We start from the raw sequence: 17,692 nt of genomic DNA, 5'->3' as shown, positions 1-17,692 counted from the left end.
TATAATTTACTAAAAAATAATTTGCTACTAATGACTCTTGAGATGTTTTTCATGGTATTGCTGATCAAGTGACACTGACTCAGATGCTTCCATCCTCCAATCCTTTCCCTTTGTTATCTGAAAAACTGACTTCTCTATTCTCAAAATCCTTCCCTTTCTGCCCCCTTACACTGGGCTGAGCCATTTGTGCTCTGAGCCTCTTTCTCTCTTGTAGGGGTGGGTGGAGAGGAGTGGTGATAGAAAGGGCAAACTCCTGCTCGAAGGCCCTGTTCAGTTCTCAGCAAAGTGCTCTGGAGACTGGAATGCCAAGTATGTTCCTTCTCCCTGCTTCCTGACCCTCTGCTGCATGCCACTTCTGCAGGCTGGAGTGCATCCGGAAAGCAAAAGTCCTTATGGTTTTGTTTCTTGGAATATGCTCTATCTAAATGGAAGGAACAGTTCTGTTGTTTGTGATATCCTTAAGACATTTTGTGACGCAGCAGCCTGCAGGGACCCACCTTAGAGATGTCAGGGTCAGATACTGATCTACAATAAACTAAACTGTTCGTTCTCAAGAGATCTAATAGTCCATTTTGGTTTTCTGTATTTCTGTGTTGCTTTGATTAAAAAGTCTTCTCAAATTAAGTGGATTGATTATGTGAAAGCTCAGGATTTTTTGTTTTTAATCTCACTCATGAAATTTATATTGATACATTGTACAAAACTAACACAGAATGAGTTCCTGGTACAGACTCCTGGTGTGCTGGCCTGAATAGCTAATTACTTGTGGAATACAGGAAAGAGGTTGTCTGATCTTGAAGCCTGCAGGAGAGTGGCAGATGGATTGAAAGAAACAATGCTTCAACTGCAGTCTGTGCATCCTGCTTTAGCTCTTCTAAAATGTAAAGGCAACTCCCAAAAGGAAGGTGACTCATTGAGTATCAGTGTTGCCAGTGTTTGCTGCAGTTGTCTCTCTGCCTTCCCCTTCACAGTGGCATTGGGTGCCATGGCTGGCCTGAGACTTCGGGGGCTGGCATCTTCCAAACTTTATCAACGCCGGCAGGATCGGCTAAGTGGCACAGGGTCACTCCTGAGCAACAGGACAGATACAGCAGCTGGGATACGTGGGTATGTCTCTGAGATTAAAGGAATGGCGTTGTTGAAGCATTTTCTAGGATTTGATAGATGTTCAGTTTTGATGGTGTGACTTCTCTGTTTAAAGCGTGAGTTGTCTGCACACAGCCAGAAGGGATGAAGTCTGTTTATTTTCATTTCCAAGTTGATTATGAAGGAAAAGACTTTCCTGATGAGAAAGCTTTCTGTTTTTAACAATAACAGGAAAGCAACAATGGAGAACCTTTCCCGTTTTGAAGCACTCTACAAGACTGTTGAGAAGCAACATTAGTGCTAGTGTCATTAGTGGTGAAGTATTTAGGTACTGTGGGAATAAAGAAATGGTGAAATGTAGTAATTTTTTCAAAATGTTGATTAAATTCTACTGTTCCTTTATTTGTAGGGTGCAGGAGTGCATTTCTTCACCTATACCCTTAACAGTAAGCTGGTTCATTTTAGTTTTTGTAAGCTCCAGTCCAGCAGAAACTGAAGCTTTGTGTGTAGCTGCTGCTTGAGATTATTTAGAACACATCAACCAAAGCTTCTTAAATCTTCCCAGACAATTCCTCTGCTTCTTTTGATCATTGCTGTTGCTGTGCTTTGGATCAAAATTTTTCTTTACTTTTCAGTTTTAGTTGAAGCTAATTTTGGGCAGGAGAGAGATGAACAAGAACTAAAACCAGTGTCTTACATTCTAGGAGAACTGTGAGCTGCAGCAGCAGTATGGGATCTGAAGTCTGTGTCCCTGGGGAGCTCAGTGAGCACATGGGAATGGAGTGTTTTTTTATAGCAGTTACAAGTTTTGAATTTCAGTCTTTTCTTAGCAGGAGATAGACCTGGTGCTTACCTGTGATTGAGCTGGTTTGTTTCTCAGTTTGAACTGTAGGTGCCTGACTAGAACCCTGCTTTTCCCACTGTTTGCCTTTTAGCCTAAAGCTATTATTTAGTTGGTAAATTTTCACTTTTTCCTACACAAAGTTGTGGGTGTGAATGTATGAGAATTTAGTGAGGATGCGGATAAGAAGGTAGTAAAAGAAATGGTGATGCCATTGAGGGGAGAGGATGCTGTTCAGGAAGAGTGAGAAGCATAGAAAGGACCTGTGAGAGAAAAGAAGGTAAGCACTGAGGAAGCAACAATGGAACACAAATAACAGTGTCAGCTGGAGATAAGAAGGATGAGGAGATAAATGCCCAGACATAGTCACCTCACATTGTCAAAGTGTAGTTTGCTTCCAGCTATTTAACTCTGTTTCACTGTAACTTGTAGCAGCATGTTTATAGTACTTGGCACTACACTAGTATGGTTTTTGGTGGAGAACAAGGTTCATTCTTGTTTGCCTTCTATGTCACCTCCATTTCATCAGCTTGAAGAAAAGTAAACATAAATCCACATATTTTGGTTGTACTCAGCTGAAGATGATAATCTGTCTGGGAATTTTGTCTCCTGAATTATTTGTATTTTATCCACAGTTTTTGAGCTACTGATATTTTTTGCTTCTTCTTTCTGATAATTTCTGATAATTTATGTCCTTTCTTCAGGCAAATGAGAGTAATCCAAAAGTAGTGTTGCTGCTAGTTGGATGATAGTTGATGAACCCAATCGGGAATGGTCTGTCTTATCAGTGCTGGTAAACAAACATCTTATTTTAGCTCCTTTGAGATAAATGGAAGTGAAGAAGAGAAACGTATGTGTGTAAGGAGTTATTTATCAAATTCACATTGTAGATGAAGTGGTATATGCTTAATAATAAAACAGTGGTTTTCCTGTGTAAAATGTATAATCTGTTTAAAACCTGTGCCTTTCTTTACATTGTGGATGTTTCCTGAGCTGAGTGAACACTGCTAAGTGTGTGTCTTTAAGTAACTGGTCATGATTCACTGAAAATAAATACTGCATTGTTTTGAGAGGGACTACAAAGTACCTGTGGCACAAGGATTTTTTCTGTGTGAATACCCATACACTTCCATTGCTGCTGCTGGTCTCAAAGCTTTCTCTGATTGTGGCTTCCCCTGCAGGCCAACCATATGGACGTTGTTCTCAGTTGAAATGTGTGGCAGCAAGCTTCTGTTAACAGCAAATTGCTGTTGCTCGTACACCAAGGAGAGAGGAGGAGCCATAAAGACTTCCCCACCCCCCCCGCGCTGCCCATATTGTGACCACAAGTTTCATTTGTATGTTTTTCTTAACTTTGGTTATCCCTGTGTAGAAAATAAGAACAAAAATTGTTTGTCTTGTTAAGAGAGATTGGTGGCTGTATGGTCAAGGAAGCTAGGCTGAAAGAAACACTATACATTTCTTACTTAGCCAGCTGGAAAAATACTTAAATAGGGAATGAACTGAAAATTCAGTGCAAGGAGAAATGCTGAAATTGTTAAGCTGTGTGTGTAGTTTTATCAAGTGCATGACAAATCATACGTTTAACAAATGGGATTTCATGACAAGCTTAATAATAACCTTAAAGAAGTTAAAACAGTTTGCAAAAGTCTAGATAAAAGTCAATTGAAATGAAAAGAACAATAAGGTAGTTGAGGGCTATTTATCAGCAGAAGCTCATGAACTGGTGGCCTTCCTCTTTCTTTTTTCTTTGTATTAGTCTGTGAAATGAATCATAAGGTCTGGTATTGTCTGGCAATTTTTTTTGGTTTTGTCGTGGTCAACATTAAGGACTTGAAACCACAAATCCTCAACCATGCTATGGGGGTGGGAAGAAGCTCCTCTCCTGGAGTGTTCTGATTTTCATCTTAGCTACTGATAGCACCTATGATATATACAGTTAGTGACAGCTTTCTAGGTGTTTGACTTTATCCTAGGCATTTCTGTGTGTACACATACCAGAAATGACTATGTAAATGTTATGATATTGTGGTATCTTCTATGTACGCCAGCTTCTATTGGTAGACCAGAATGAGCAGAGAATACCTCTCTAGGATTCCCTAGCATAGGTGCAGTGTCAGTGTGCTGAGATTTGGAAAATTCCCTGGGTTTTTCCATTTGGAAATGTTGTCTTTCTTTCTTTTTGTAGTATCTTTAAGGTCATTGGCCATTTTTGTATTAAAAGTAATTCTTTATTCAACCTTGTGATGGAGAACTCTCTCTGATGGTAAATATCAAAAGGTTTTGAGACAGTTTAAAGCACTCCTTGCACCTGCAGTTCCTTTCTTGGACCTGATGAAATCTGGGACTGTTCATCTGTTCTCCTCTTTATCTAGTTGTCTGAATCGTCTATGTTTAAGATACTGAATTCTACTAATGCAAAGGCTGGAGCTTTTCTTCTACTCTCTTTGCAGTTCAAATATTAGATCTGCCTTTTTTCCCCAACCTGTCACCAGTGCTAGATTCCTGTGGACAAATGTGTAAAAGAGGATGTAAAAGGATAGAACCTGCATCATTTTAGCCAACTTTCTTGGTATTTGAGTCCAACCCTTTTATCTGATATCCCCCCCTAGATGTACAGTATTACACAGGCCCAATTTCTTGAACCTATATGAGAATATGATGTGAAAATATGGCATTTGCTAGTCCAAATATATGTGAAACCAGTTTTTAGAAGATACTGACTTTAGTTAAATAAGGAAGCAAAATGCTTTCAAACCTGTACCCATGGTACAGGATGGGTCTCCCAGTTAACTTTTACTTCTTATAAAAAAGGATTTTTTCTCTTTATGTGCTTTATATTAATACTTTATATTAAATACTTCTGAGAAGTGAAAGCATGAGAAACCCACACTTAATTATAATGGTAAATAACTCATTTCTGTAGGTACTTTGGTAATTTGTTAAAGATACGGCCTGTAATCGTGAAAGATTGGAAAAAGCATGGTTTGAGCACCGTATTTTTGAGGTTTGCACAGGACAGGATAACTTCAGGATGTTGAGCTGGTCATGTTTTAATAGCCTTTCCTGTCTTTGTGTCAGCAGCTTATTGTTAAAACAGAGGAAGATTCTGTATTTTACCTAATTGCAAAAAGATCAGCAAACAGAATACAAGAAGCACTCCATATCAGGGACTGTCCTTTGTGGGAAGATTCAGATCTAAATGTCTTAGGATGGACACAGCAAGCCAAACTTATGTGACCAGTCTTGACACCACCATCAAAAGGGTGCCTTTGGTGTTGCTCTTCCTCTCCCACTGTATTGCTGGTTTTTCCCTGTGTATAATATTGTGTTGTTAAAGAAGTATTGGGGTATCTTGAGCAAAATTCCATAGTTAGAAGTTGGACCTTTTGAATCATCATGCATCAGCAGAACAGTAAATAAATTCTTGGGCTCTCGATAGTCTTTCTTTTGCAAATGAATGAGGTAAATTACTCTTTTGAGATGTAAAAAGTTAATCCAAAGTAGTACTTTGTGCTAAGGGAAGACAGAACAGCAAATAATAGTGCATTCGGCTTTCAGTAGGAATTTAAATTTCCCAATAGATTTTATATTGTTTAGAAGTTAGGGTTTACTGTGGGGTTACTCTGTCTTGACAGCCCTCAAATTCTGGTTTCAGAATGGAGGCTCCTGAAAGCCTTACTCTTATGAGTGAGTCCCTGCCTCTTCATTACCTTTCTCACCAACACAGGCATGCAACTTGTGTGGGAGTCTCTCCCAGGATAAGTACACTCAGTAGTGTTTGATGTGAACTGTTGCACTTGTGAGTTTGCCCTGTGTTTCATACAGGAGCATGGCTGCAGTCGTTGCACTCTGCCATTGGAATGGTGGCAACTCTGTTCTTGCAGAGTTCAGGCAGCAGGGGAGTTGGTAGTGGCAGTGATGGGCTGTAGAGTGCTGTTAAAGTCCATTTGGAGAAAGGAAAAAACACATGGGATTTTTTAAATGTTTGGTTTATGTTACTAAAGCACAAAACCCCCAACAAACACCACCTCAAATCATGCTTTGCTGTTCGTGTGTAGGGTGTAATACTCGCTGTTGTGTAGGAAACTATGAGACTCTGGAACGCTGTTTGCCTGTTTCTTCTGCCCTAACTCAAAGGAGCTTTTTCACTGATGTTGACATGAGGTTTTCATCGTCATGGCTGTTGCCTAGGTCATGGCTTGGCATTCAGGCATCAAATTTTTCATGAGGGAAAAGATACATGGTGGAGAGGCTTTGTTTTCAAGTCCTGGTACCCTTTGCATGATGTAACTGAAAGAGTAGCAATTGAAAACTAAGCCGATTAGGTCTCTTGGCTTTGCTGCAAACATTGATGGTTTTGTGTGTAACCTATGATCTCTGGTTTATGAAACTACAAGATTTCCTGCTTGTCCATAAATCTGGTCCCTTTCTGTTTGGGTTTTTCTTTTGGGCTCCTTCATACTGCAATAAGGAAACAAGTTGTAACAAATTTTTGATAAACCAGTACTCCATCCTTGAAATTATTAGAAGCTTCCTCGGTCTTTGCCACCCTTGGGATTGCAATGGCAGAAAGAAAGTCTATTTTTATGGAATGGTCACTCCAGGTCATAGTGTAGGATGTTTGTACAGGCTGCAGATGTGATCCGTTTGGCTCAGCTGAGCCAGCTGAAGTACAGGGCTGGTTTTGTTGCCTCCGGAGCATGAGGCTGCTGCCTGCAGTTCTGCCTGCTCATTTTAGCTGTGCTCAGAGTACAAAGCCCTGGGATACAAATGGTGTTTCTGCAAGGGTGCCTGTGAGCAGAGGAAAGAGAATCTTCTACTACTGGAACATGCTCATTGAATTAATGTCTCTATGAAGAGGTGTGGAAGGTAGTATTTCAGGTTGTAGAATAACACTAACAATGGAAATTAACTTCAAAGTAGCTTTGAGTATGAAAAGAAAACAAAACCACTTTTAAGCCAAGCCATCTTTCATTTTATACATTATGTGCTTCAGGAAAGCTACTACACAAATCTTTCTGAGATCTTTAGCATCCTGGAAGTTATATTCCCAGTTATAAACCTGCTATCTTTTGAATCATAGACTCCAGAAGATGCCCAGAAAGCAAAAAAATAGAGTTTTTTTTCTGTATCTTAAAGAGAAACAATTGTGATTTTTTTATATCATTGGACAGTCTGGTGGCTAAAAAAAAACAGCATTGCAACAAGAAACTGACTCCTTATCGTTTTTCCTTCCCTGTTTGGACATGCTATGTATGATTTTAAAGCTGCATTCTGCTGGTATATAGAGAATTTAGATTGCCATGATGGCAAGCATGAAAATGTTGTGAAAGAGATTTGTGTCATTCCACATTTTAGGGGCGACAGAGGAAATGACCTTTACGTGATTTGCAAGTGTGGCTTGGGTGTTTTTTAGCCTCGCTTTCTGAGGAAATGTAGCTGATGCATTTGCCAAGCCAGCCAGAGTAACTTCTCTCTTTTCATACCTTGTTAACACTTGGACAAGTTCAACTAATTTGTTGGGAAGACAGAAGCATTGGATGCAATTATTTTCTAATTAATTTTGTACACCTAAATTGCTGGGTAGAGGGGAAAATGCCCCATTAATCCCTACAGTGAAAGGGAGACTGCAGTGGGGTATAAGTGCTTATTACACATCAAAGAATCCTTGGAGGTGTACATCCTGAGACTAGAAATTCCAAGAAGCCAGGATCATTGTGTTTGCTGCTCTTGGAACTCCTGGTTTCTTTAAAATGGTGGATATTTGCTATGAGCTACTAGCAGGATGACGTAACAGGATGAAAGTCTGCGGAAGCAGCCAAAAGCGTGCAATAGGTAGGTCTGCTACTTGAGCTTATTCTGCCACGTGTGAGTAGCAAGGACATTGTTTAGAACTAATGTCAGTGCTGAATTGACTCATTGGTCCTTGTTTCATGTAAAAGGGAGTTTAAAGCTGTGGAAAAGTTGTGTTCATAGTTGTTGGGGAAACTTGGATGATATCATTATACTGTGTGATTTGCTGTGACACAGCTGATGTTCTTACTCTTGTCTTTATTCCAGTAATATGTCTGATGCTCTCGCAAATGCAGTATGTGAACGCTGCCAGGCTCGATTTGATCCTGCAGAGAAGATTGTCAACAGCAATGGGGAACTCTATCATGAAAACTGCTTTGTCTGTGCTCAGTGTTTCCGTCAGTTCCCAGATGGACTATTTTATGAGGTAAGGTCGCATACTGTGTGTAAGAGAAGAGAAACAGCTCCATTAAAATACAAGGAATTAGATGAAACTTCTGTCTGAGATATGAATTTACATCTTTCTCACATGTTTAATTTCTTAGTCTAAACTTTGTTGCTATTTTTGGAGGGGCTTTGGACCTAATTTTACTATTTTTTTAATTCTTATGCATTCCTTCCTATACATCACTAACAACAAAAACTGTGTGCTTGCACTTTGGGTAAGAGGAATTTCAAATGAAAATAGAAAATTTGTCTTAGTATTTCATAAGGCAAAAGGGGTTTTTTTGGTCTTTATTTTTAGACATTTTGTACCCAACCTTTCCAATTAAGCAACCAAAATTGGTGGACCTATTGAAAAACAAGGTTGAAGTATTTTTAGAGACTATGTGCAAGCACACATTTTGAATAACACATTGGTTTAAATATGCTGCATTCTTAATTTGCCTTGAGTTTTAACCTCGTGTAGGAGGAGTAGTTCTGAATTACACGAGTAATAAAAAATAAAGCAATAATGAAATTGAAGTCAACTCTAGGAAAAGGGCTTTGGACACTTCAAGATTTTTACTGTCTTGCAGTAGCACTGCTATTAATTTAGCAAACTGACCACAAGGCCAAAGCCATATCTGCGTATATCCTTATGGAAGATCCTTAGAAGTTTAAGAATAGGTGAGGGGGGGCTAGAACTGTAAAACTTGACTGACCTTGACTTGGTCTTTCCAATGGAAAATCATGCTGAACTGTCAAGACACGAGGGTAGTTCAGTTACTCATGAGGGCTCTTTCTCTCTTGTTTTGTTCCCAGTTTGAAGGTCGGAAGTACTGTGAACATGACTTTCAGATGCTGTTTGCTCCTTGCTGTGGGGAATGTGGTAAGATGTGCATGCCATTACTGTGAGGTAACAGCTAGGGGGCTGTGCAAACCTCCCACCACTGCAGAGGTTATTTTAAGGAGCTCTGGAGGGAAACAGAGTGAGATACCAGCAGTGCTTTGAGGTATCCTGGTTGTGGGAATAGTTGTTTTGTTTGTGGGTTTTTCGTTTTGGTTTGTGTTGGTATTTTTCAAAGTTAGACTCTACTAATTCTTGTGAAATTCAAGTGGAAGGATTATAAAGGGCAGTAGATTTTCAATAAGACTGTTCTCTGCATATATCTCAAGGTGTTGCTTTCCTTTTGCAGGTGAGTTCATTATTGGGCGTGTTATCAAGGCAATGAACAACAATTGGCACCCAGAATGTTTCCGCTGTGAGCTCTGCGATGTAGCACTTGCTGACCTGGGTTTTGTGAGGAATGCTGGCAGGTAACACAGAGCAGGAGCTCTGAAAGCTTTATCAGTATGTTATTGATACAATAGGGAGATGCTGAGGATGGTCCGCTAGTTGTACACTGAGAAGTAAAGCTTGAAAAGGTACAGAAGAAGCTTGAAGGAATAGCCTCTTAGGAGATGGGGAATGGAATGAAGAACAGTGTTCTTCATCCAGTGAAACATGTAGAAAGCAAAACCTTAAATTTTATTAGATAGCGCATGGGTTCTGGAAAAGAAAGGGATTTCAGGCAAAAGGCTAAATAGCAAGTGAGTAAAAGGGATTGTGTGATCCTGGGCAGGCTATTTAGCAAGTAAGCTGCTGAACAGGAAATCAAGTATAGTAAAAGAGTAAGGGAATAACATGAGGATTACAGGAAAGCCTGTTCCCCTGGTTTTCTGAAATAATTAGTTTTATATATGGAAATATAAAAATGAGTCTTAAAGGTTGATTAATGCATTTAATTAAGAAATAAGAAATAAAAACCACTGCAGGGCACTTGTACAAAAGCATACCATGATAAGAAAATAAAACAATCCAGCAGTTAGCAGACACTGTTGCTCAATTCATAGTTATTTTCAGGCTTTCATATGTCTTGAGCAAAGTCTACTAGTTTCCTAGAGATTATATTGTCACTAACTAAATGGTGAAAAAGGGAAAGAGGGCTATACATGTGTACCCTGTCCAGCAGGGAGTCCTCTCAACTCTCTCTTCTCTTCCCTCCTTCATGCAACTTCTTTGCATTGGTTTCTGGAGTTGGGCATTACTGAATTTCTTGTGACACCGAAACTTGTTAGAATGGGCTGTTGTGATAGCACATAGGGTGTTTTGGGAAGGCAGCCAGGGTTGAAGCACTTCAAGCAAGATAAAGCATGTTTGATTTCATTGTTTATAGACCAAATCTATACCGGTAAGGAGTTCATTCCCAAGAGCATTGAAAAGAGATATGCAAATGTAGGTATCTGCACATTAAAAGTATAAATCACATTATTTCCTTTAATATTTATCTCCATAGCATAGAAGCTGTCTTCTAGGAAGTAATATTTGAAACTCTTTGGTTCTTTTTCCTGCTTCTCATTGTACCTGGTCTTCCCTAGTGTGCCTGTCATTTCCAGGCATATTCCACTGGATACAACATGTATCAATGAGGATAGTTAAGATAATCCCTACTTTATCTGTACTGAGGGAATATCTTTGCTAGGGAATTCACAAAAAAAAAAATTGAAAAACACCTCAAAGATACAAATCTCTTCTGGGCAAAGTAGACTGAACTCCTTCATATGCTTCCTATTCCCTTTTCCCATTTGTTTTCGTATTTTTATAATTCAGTATGTGGTTAAGATGAATGCTGTATTCCTAAGCAGCCCTTTGCAGTTCTTTACTTTGAGGGTTACTCAGATACCTGGTGTTTTGCTAAGAACTACTTAAAAGAGGCAAAATACTAAAAGTTGTCCAACTTCTGTCTGCAGCTTTTAGACAATGACAGATGGCAGATAGGAAAGGCAGTGCGAAGTTTAGTGCTCAACTGCAGCTCTGAATGCTGAGAAGAAGTAAAAGACTTTTAAGTCCTGTCTTAATTCCAGTCCAGGTTGGGTGCAGTGCAGCATTTTGGTCTTTTTTTTTTTTCCCCACCATTTAGTATCAATTTTCTTCATATGATGTTTAAGCGCTTTGAATTCAGGGACTTAAACACAGTGCGCAGGCATCCTATCCTTTCATCAGGCAGGTCTGTCGCAGGAGTGTCTCAGGAGCTGGCACAGTATAAAATGTTAAAGCAGGCTGCATGCATTGTGCAGAGAAAGAGTTATGAATGCTTAAGGAGTTGAGTTTGGTTTGGTTTTAAATACATGAGTTTAATAGCCTTTTTGCTTCCTTCCCTGTTCCTCAGTGTTCAGCCCTCGGTTTCACATCTTGGAAATCAGTAGAACTGTGCTTGTGTTTGCAGTTTCAGTAAGACAAGAGCACGCAACCTCTGTTGTCAGAGTGGTTCTTGCTAATTGCTGTCCCATAAAAACAACAGAACTTCCCTCCTCAAGATGAGTTTGACTCTGGGTGTACTATCTCACTGCATATTTGCACTCTCAGCTGGTTCTGGTGGAATAGAGCATTCTTAAGTTGAAGCAGTGACAAGAGTCGTGTTCACAGTTCAGATTTAGCACTCAGTGAGCTTTCATTTGTCTTACCCTCATACGTTTGAGGCAAGATTACAGTCTTTTTAACACAAAACAGATTGCACAAAGCCTCACGGAATTTCTCAGCTACAAAAAAATACATGACTGGGTCAAAGGCACCATTTAGACTTGTGAGGCAGGAAGTGATGCGGTTACTGAGGGCTAGAATACGCTGCATTTCACAGGAAGTTTTGGTTCCATTGTAATGGAGAATGTAAATGTAGCGATTGACGTGATAAGGTACAAAGCAAACCAGAAAGATCAGCAGGACCATAATGATCATTTTGATAGCTTTTTCCTTCAGGTGTTTCTCCACTCTGTTCCCACTCTTCAGACTTCGGATGATCAATAAGTAGCAAGTCACTGTAGTAACAAACGGGAAGGTGAATGCCACTGCTAAGGACACAAGGGCATGACGTGATGCCTTTTCTCTGTAAAGCTGCAGGCAGACAGTTGTGTTTTTCATCTCAACTGTCTGCACACTGAGCAGCAGAGGTGCCATTGCAACCCCAACTATAACCCATAGAAAGGCACATGTCAAATGGGCATAAAGGGACCTCCGGAGCTTGATGGACTTCACAGGGTGCACAATGGCTAGGAAGCGGTCAACACTGATACACATCAGGAAGTAGATACTGGCATACATGTTGAGGTAAAAAAGAAAGCCAGTGAGTCTGCATGGGATCTCACCAAATGGCCAGTGGTTACCAGAGAAATGGTACACCAGCCGCGTAGGAAGTACCAGCACAAAGGACAGGTCAGCCACAGCAAGATGCATCAGGAAGATGTTGGCAGGTGTGCCTGACTTCTGATCTCGGATGAAGAGCCAAAGAGCGAGGGCATTGCCAGCAAAAGCCAGGATGAAGTCCAGAAAGTAGAAAGTTGCAAAAAGGATGTTCTCAAGGAGTGTCTCTTTGCCACATTGCTCTGAGGTTTCCAAAGAGAAATTTGATGGATTTGAGCAGTTAAAGAATAGGTTTGAGGGATCTGCTGGACCGTTCATTTTTCACAACAGTTTTGAAGGGAAAAAACAAACCCTGTAAGAATTGAGACAGTATATTACAAAAGCCTGGTTTTGTGAAGCAAAAAAGAAGCAAGCCCTCAAAACACACCCAAAAAACACACACATGGAAATAAGTGATGTCTACTGTTAGCTAATACTGGTATTTAATATGACAGGCCACTCTGAGTTTAAACCCTTATGTTAAAATTCTGAATACTTCCTGCTTAGATGTGTTTTCTAGACCATTCATTCCTGTTGAAGGAACTGCAACAGAGAGCTGGCTAGCTGATTATGAGCTTGTCTTCAACTTGGGCTGAGATGAGTTAAATAAGAGAGTAGTGCAATGCTTATGTGTCTGGTTAATGGAAGACTGGAAGTGGGTTCTGTATGTCTAGCTAGAAAGGATTTGCTATGTTTAATTTGAAAGCCTGATTCAGGCTAAGGAGCTCACAATGAGTCAGCTTTTCTGAGCGCAGGTATCTGTTGTAAGGTAACCTAGCTTAGAATATCTGTCCTGTTCCTAGAAGAGCTGGAAGACAGGTCAGATATTACTGTTATTAAAAAAGCCTGCAGGATTCCTGAAAATCTTTGAGACTTATTTGATCTGCAGACCTGTACCTAGGGCAATATAGTTCCAATATAGGAAGAAACTTTCCAGATGAGTAGCAGCATCTCGTTTGAACAGCAGAAAGCACTAAACTGCTTCAAAAAAGATTATTAGTAATGCTCATGCTGTTGTTACTTGTCAAAATACTATCCTTCCCTGTAGCTGATTCTTCTCCCAGCATAACTCCTTTCTTCCTCCCTCAGAAGCCTGAACACCACTCTAGCTTATTCAGGGCCTTTTCCAAGTAGCAGCTCAGTTGTCTGCAGCCTCCCGAATACCATCAACAGAAGGTGATAAGATTTTCTGGATACCTGCCCATGGCTTTTTATACATTCCTCATCTGTAGGTAGAGGTAGTGGGGAAATGCAGGCAGTCTGAGTTTCCAGCATCGTCTCTGTTTATTGGATTCCTCAGAGGTGTTACAGTATGTACCGAAGTACCTTAATTGTGCTCACTGTTGCATTTTGTACTGATTGACCATTTCTCCATATATTGAATACCTCCTTAAATATACCCATTTTCCTTGACTGAGGTTAAATTTAAAGATGGTTCCTGACATTGTTAGGTCATATTTTTAGTCTTGGGCAGAACCTGTGCTACATGCTGAGATCTTACATCATTAGACAGTTGATCCAAGGCATTACACAATGCATCCAGCTTCCCAGCAGAATTCTTCAGATGTCTAAAAATATTGGTGGCTAATTGAGAAACCTAAATGGGATTAAGGACAAACCCATCTATTGGAAAAATGTAAACAAAATTCCAAGGTAATTGCCATCTTTTGTTTGGCTGCTGTCACTTTCAGGTGAACAGAAAACTAGGATAAACTGGAGGTTATTCTGCTGGACCGCCTCTGTTTGGTTCACAGTTGAAGAGACAAAAGTCAACAGAAGGGAGACTGAATGAAATTCAGAAACTGAAATGTCATCACATGGCCACAGAGGGTCCTTCTGACACCACACATTGCCGGGTATCCTGCATGTTTATGGCACCAAATGACTCTAGGTTTGAGTGTATGGGTGCTCACTGCTGCTGCCAGCTTCTTGGTAAACCTAGAGATGGCAACAGATTATCATAATTACAAGAAGTGCAGGGAAGACTGTACAGCCCTTTTTCCCAAGGAATGTTTTATCTGTAAAAAAATAGATATGAAATGTTGCTTTCGTATATAAAAGGAAAATGCCCTGCTGCAGTTTTCCATGTGAATTTCCTTGGTTTGCAGAGGAGCCTGCATTTTTTGTTTCTAGTGTTTATTTGTCCCTTACAAAGTAAAACATGCAAGTGTTTTTGAGCACAAGACTTTGACGTTTGTATGTTGTAGTAATACACAAGTAAGTACGTGACAGTATGTGTGTCACATACTCAAATGCTTGTCCTCCCTGGATGGAATTACTTTAAATATGTATTTTTGTCTTGCATGCCAAAGGAGAAATACAATGAGGCCATGCCTTTTTACTGGCTGTTAATTTGCACTGGTACCTCTCACCTGCTGTTCTGGCAGTGTAGTCTCTTTTTTTTGTGTTAGGCACTTGGTTTAAATACGCTTTTGGTCTGTGAAAAATGCAATCAGGTGATACATAACCACCTGTCAGTGTTTGGTGGTTTGATGGCTCTCTTCATGATGGTGACACTGATAATGCAGTAAATGCTGACTCGGACCAGCTGAAAAGGCAGAAGCAAGGGTTGTCTAACAGAGCAAATAGGGATGTCTCTTGTCTTAAGGATAATGATTTAAATCTCTTCAGGAAGTGAAGCAGTAAGCAGACATTTTCTCTGTTTACAAGCTAAATACTAGGGGTTTAGCAGCATGATACATTAAACTGTTTGAGCTCATTTCATGAGGAGGATCTCTGGGATTCAGATTCAGCTGAGTGTCAGTGCCAGACTTGAAATAGCCAAGACTTAAAGGCTGAGAGTTCTCTCCCCACTGATGGCAGCTTTGAGTCTGCCATTAATACCTATCTGGACTGGTGGAAAGTCCTTTGCTATTATGTACAGTTCCATTTCCTTTTTGCCGGGGTTTATCCTATCAGTTTAAAATATATGTGTTTAATGCTTAGTTTTTTTCTTTCTTTTTGGTTTGTTATGCTTACAAAAAAGCATTCAAGGTCTTAAAAAGCTTATTGTACTGTGTGAATGCTAAAAGCAAACTAGAAACTTTCCCAAATGACCTAGAATGTGTAGTTTGTGCTAATCTATATGGTGCGAGAAGCTTTTACTCCACAGACAGAAAACTCCTTTAGGAATGTGACTCACTGTCCAATAATTTCCACTTGGATTGCTCTTTTGGTGTTCTGTGAGTATTTAGTGATTTACGTATTGCTAAACAGAGCACTGTTCTGGAATGAGCCATTATCCCAGGCCTCCCAGGGCTGAGCTGTAATGTGGATGTCACTGCTCATTTGAAATGACCGTATTTTATGTCCTGTTTCTCTTCTGCTCAGAAGCCAGCAAGATAACAACCCACCAGGCTGTCAGTACAGACACAATCGGATTACTCTTTCAGCAGATGCTCTGTATGTCATGAATGAAACAATAAGGCAGAAGACATACTTAGCTCATCATACGTTAGTTACCTGGCTAGTTTGGAGTGTTTGTTATAATGCCCACTGCAGATAAATTTGAACTATATGTTAGGGTTTGCAGTGAATCTCAGAAATACCTGTTCTTGCTCTCAGCCTGAACAGTTTCTTGTTTGGAGTGATGCTAGTTTGGGGGTTTTATGGTTATTTTGTTGTATTTTATGATTATGGTTGTAGCGTCTTTGTCAAATGGCGTTCACTGGAAGTGGTCATTAAAAAGAGTCTGCTTCTGACCGAAATTCTCCTGAAAAATCACTTCTTGCTGAGCCTCCCACCCTTCAGCTGAAATTCTTGTTTCTGTGGGCATCAAGGCAGTGTCAGAGAGCACTGGACATACCATACAGCTGTTAGTTTTCCTGGTACAAATGGATGTACCTTAGGTCCAGAAGTACCTAAAACAAGGCCCTTTTATGGTTTGGAGCAGTTATGTAAAGCAGAGTGAGGAAATTATTCTTTGAAGTTCAAAAACGTTGCCATGTCTTAGTTTCAGGCATTTCCAATACATTCAACCACCTCTGCCTGTGTCTTTCCATCTCATTAATATCAGCTAAAAGTCATGCTGTTAGGAAAGCTCCTTCATTATTCTGCTAACAGAAGTTTGTCTCTTACCTCTTTACAGTGCAGTCCTATGGGTGAAGTATAGCGTCCTTTGGGGGAAAAACTGAAGGAAATCCTGATGAGAGCAAACCAAGTAGAAGCAGCAATAGCGAACCAAGATGATCCCAAACAAGCACACAGTTGGAGTGTTGCTGAGGGTGGAGAGGGGAGCCCCTCTATATAGCGTCCTTCTAGCTCTGATAGCGTATTATCAGCTCAGTCACACAACAGAGCAGGGGAGAGCATGCCCCAGCACTGAAGAGAAGTCTTCATCCCAGCTGAGCTCTGGCACTGGGGTTGCTGCTGCTGTTATAGATATGAATATACTGTATGAATATTCCAGTGTTCATGGTGCTACTAAAAGCTGCTACTGAAATCCCAGCCATGAACACAGACTTCTTGGAGTCCCTGATTATTTTAGGAGGGTGGAGAGTAGCATTGTTTGGGGGAAGTCTGGTATTAATAGACACAACAGGACATTTCAGAATGGGATAATTCCATCATGGTGGGAGTGGGAAGGGGGAGAGGGAGAGGGGTGGCTGCTATGGTAACAGCTTAGCCTGTCCAACACTTCCCTTTGCTTGCAATAGAGGAGGGTCTATGGGACAGCAGAGAGGGTTTGTGTGCGGGGAGGGGTTGATAATAGTTTATCAGTGCAAATGGCTGAAGGCATCTAATTGAGCTGAATGAGAGGGGTCTCTTTCAGGACACTTGCTTCAGGGTCCCTGTGTCCTGCCCTGTATAATTACTGTGCATTTGACAGTGGTGAATAAAATTGATGCCTTTATGCTGAGATGAGCACAGCTGCATGTTTCCTTATAATGGGGTGCTGTCTGCTTTTGCTGGACTCCGTCTGGGCACACAGTAGTTCCAGTCCTGGAGAGAGACTCTTGCTGACAGGAGGATTCAGATTTGTAGGAAATAATAATGATACTTAGCACTTAGACAGGCGCCTGCCAGCTGAGGGTCATAAATGTTTGAGGTCTCACAACAACATCTGTGTTGTATTCTTATGCCCATTTTACAGATCTAAGGGTATGTGATTCATCATAGCAGAATTTTGGAAGGGGCCCTGCAAAGATCCCACTACTTCAGCCATAAATCTACCCTTTCCATTTGAACTTTCCCTTTCGTCTGGTGCCTTTTGAGAGTGACCTGTAAATCTCTGTGAATGTTTCACATAGTGATACACTGAAAGGAATTAAGCAGGCTTGTCTGTTTTGTGACAAACAACCCCACAGAAGTCTTTCCTCTGTCATCTTTGT

General features: G+C 40.4%; 2 protein-coding genes across 2 annotated transcripts in view; one reads left to right on the top strand and one right to left on the bottom strand.

The window, feature by feature from the left end:
* Positions 1-17,692, top strand: part of LIMS2 (LIM zinc finger domain containing 2) — a 33,199-nt gene that overhangs the window by 5,218 nt on the left and 10,289 nt on the right. The window contains exons 2-4 of the mRNA XM_031053199.2: positions 7,991-8,150; positions 8,969-9,035; positions 9,343-9,463. Coding sequence (XP_030909059.2) covers positions 7,991-8,150; positions 8,969-9,035; positions 9,343-9,463 — 348 coding nt within the window. The remainder of the gene's footprint in view (positions 1-7,990; positions 8,151-8,968; positions 9,036-9,342; positions 9,464-17,692) is intronic.
* Positions 11,607-12,669, bottom strand: GPR17 (G protein-coupled receptor 17). The gene has a single exon (XM_005153967.2). The coding sequence runs from the start codon at positions 12,639-12,641 to the stop codon at positions 11,607-11,609; it is 1,035 nt and encodes a 344-aa protein (XP_005154024.2). The 5' UTR covers positions 12,642-12,669.

This window comes from Melopsittacus undulatus, chromosome 6 (genome assembly GCF_012275295.1).
Source record: "Melopsittacus undulatus isolate bMelUnd1 chromosome 6, bMelUnd1.mat.Z, whole genome shotgun sequence".
In the NCBI taxonomy this organism is placed as follows: Eukaryota; Metazoa; Chordata; class Aves; order Psittaciformes; family Psittaculidae; genus Melopsittacus; species Melopsittacus undulatus.
Note: the sequence above shows the minus strand (reverse complement) of the source record. Positions and strands in the feature narration are given on the sequence as shown.

Bases quoted from the DNA above. Each gene is read 5' to 3' on its own strand.
- GPR17 (XM_005153967.2), bottom strand. From the start codon at position 12,641: ATGAACGGTCCAGCAGATCCCTCAAACCTATTCTTTAACTGCTCAAAT.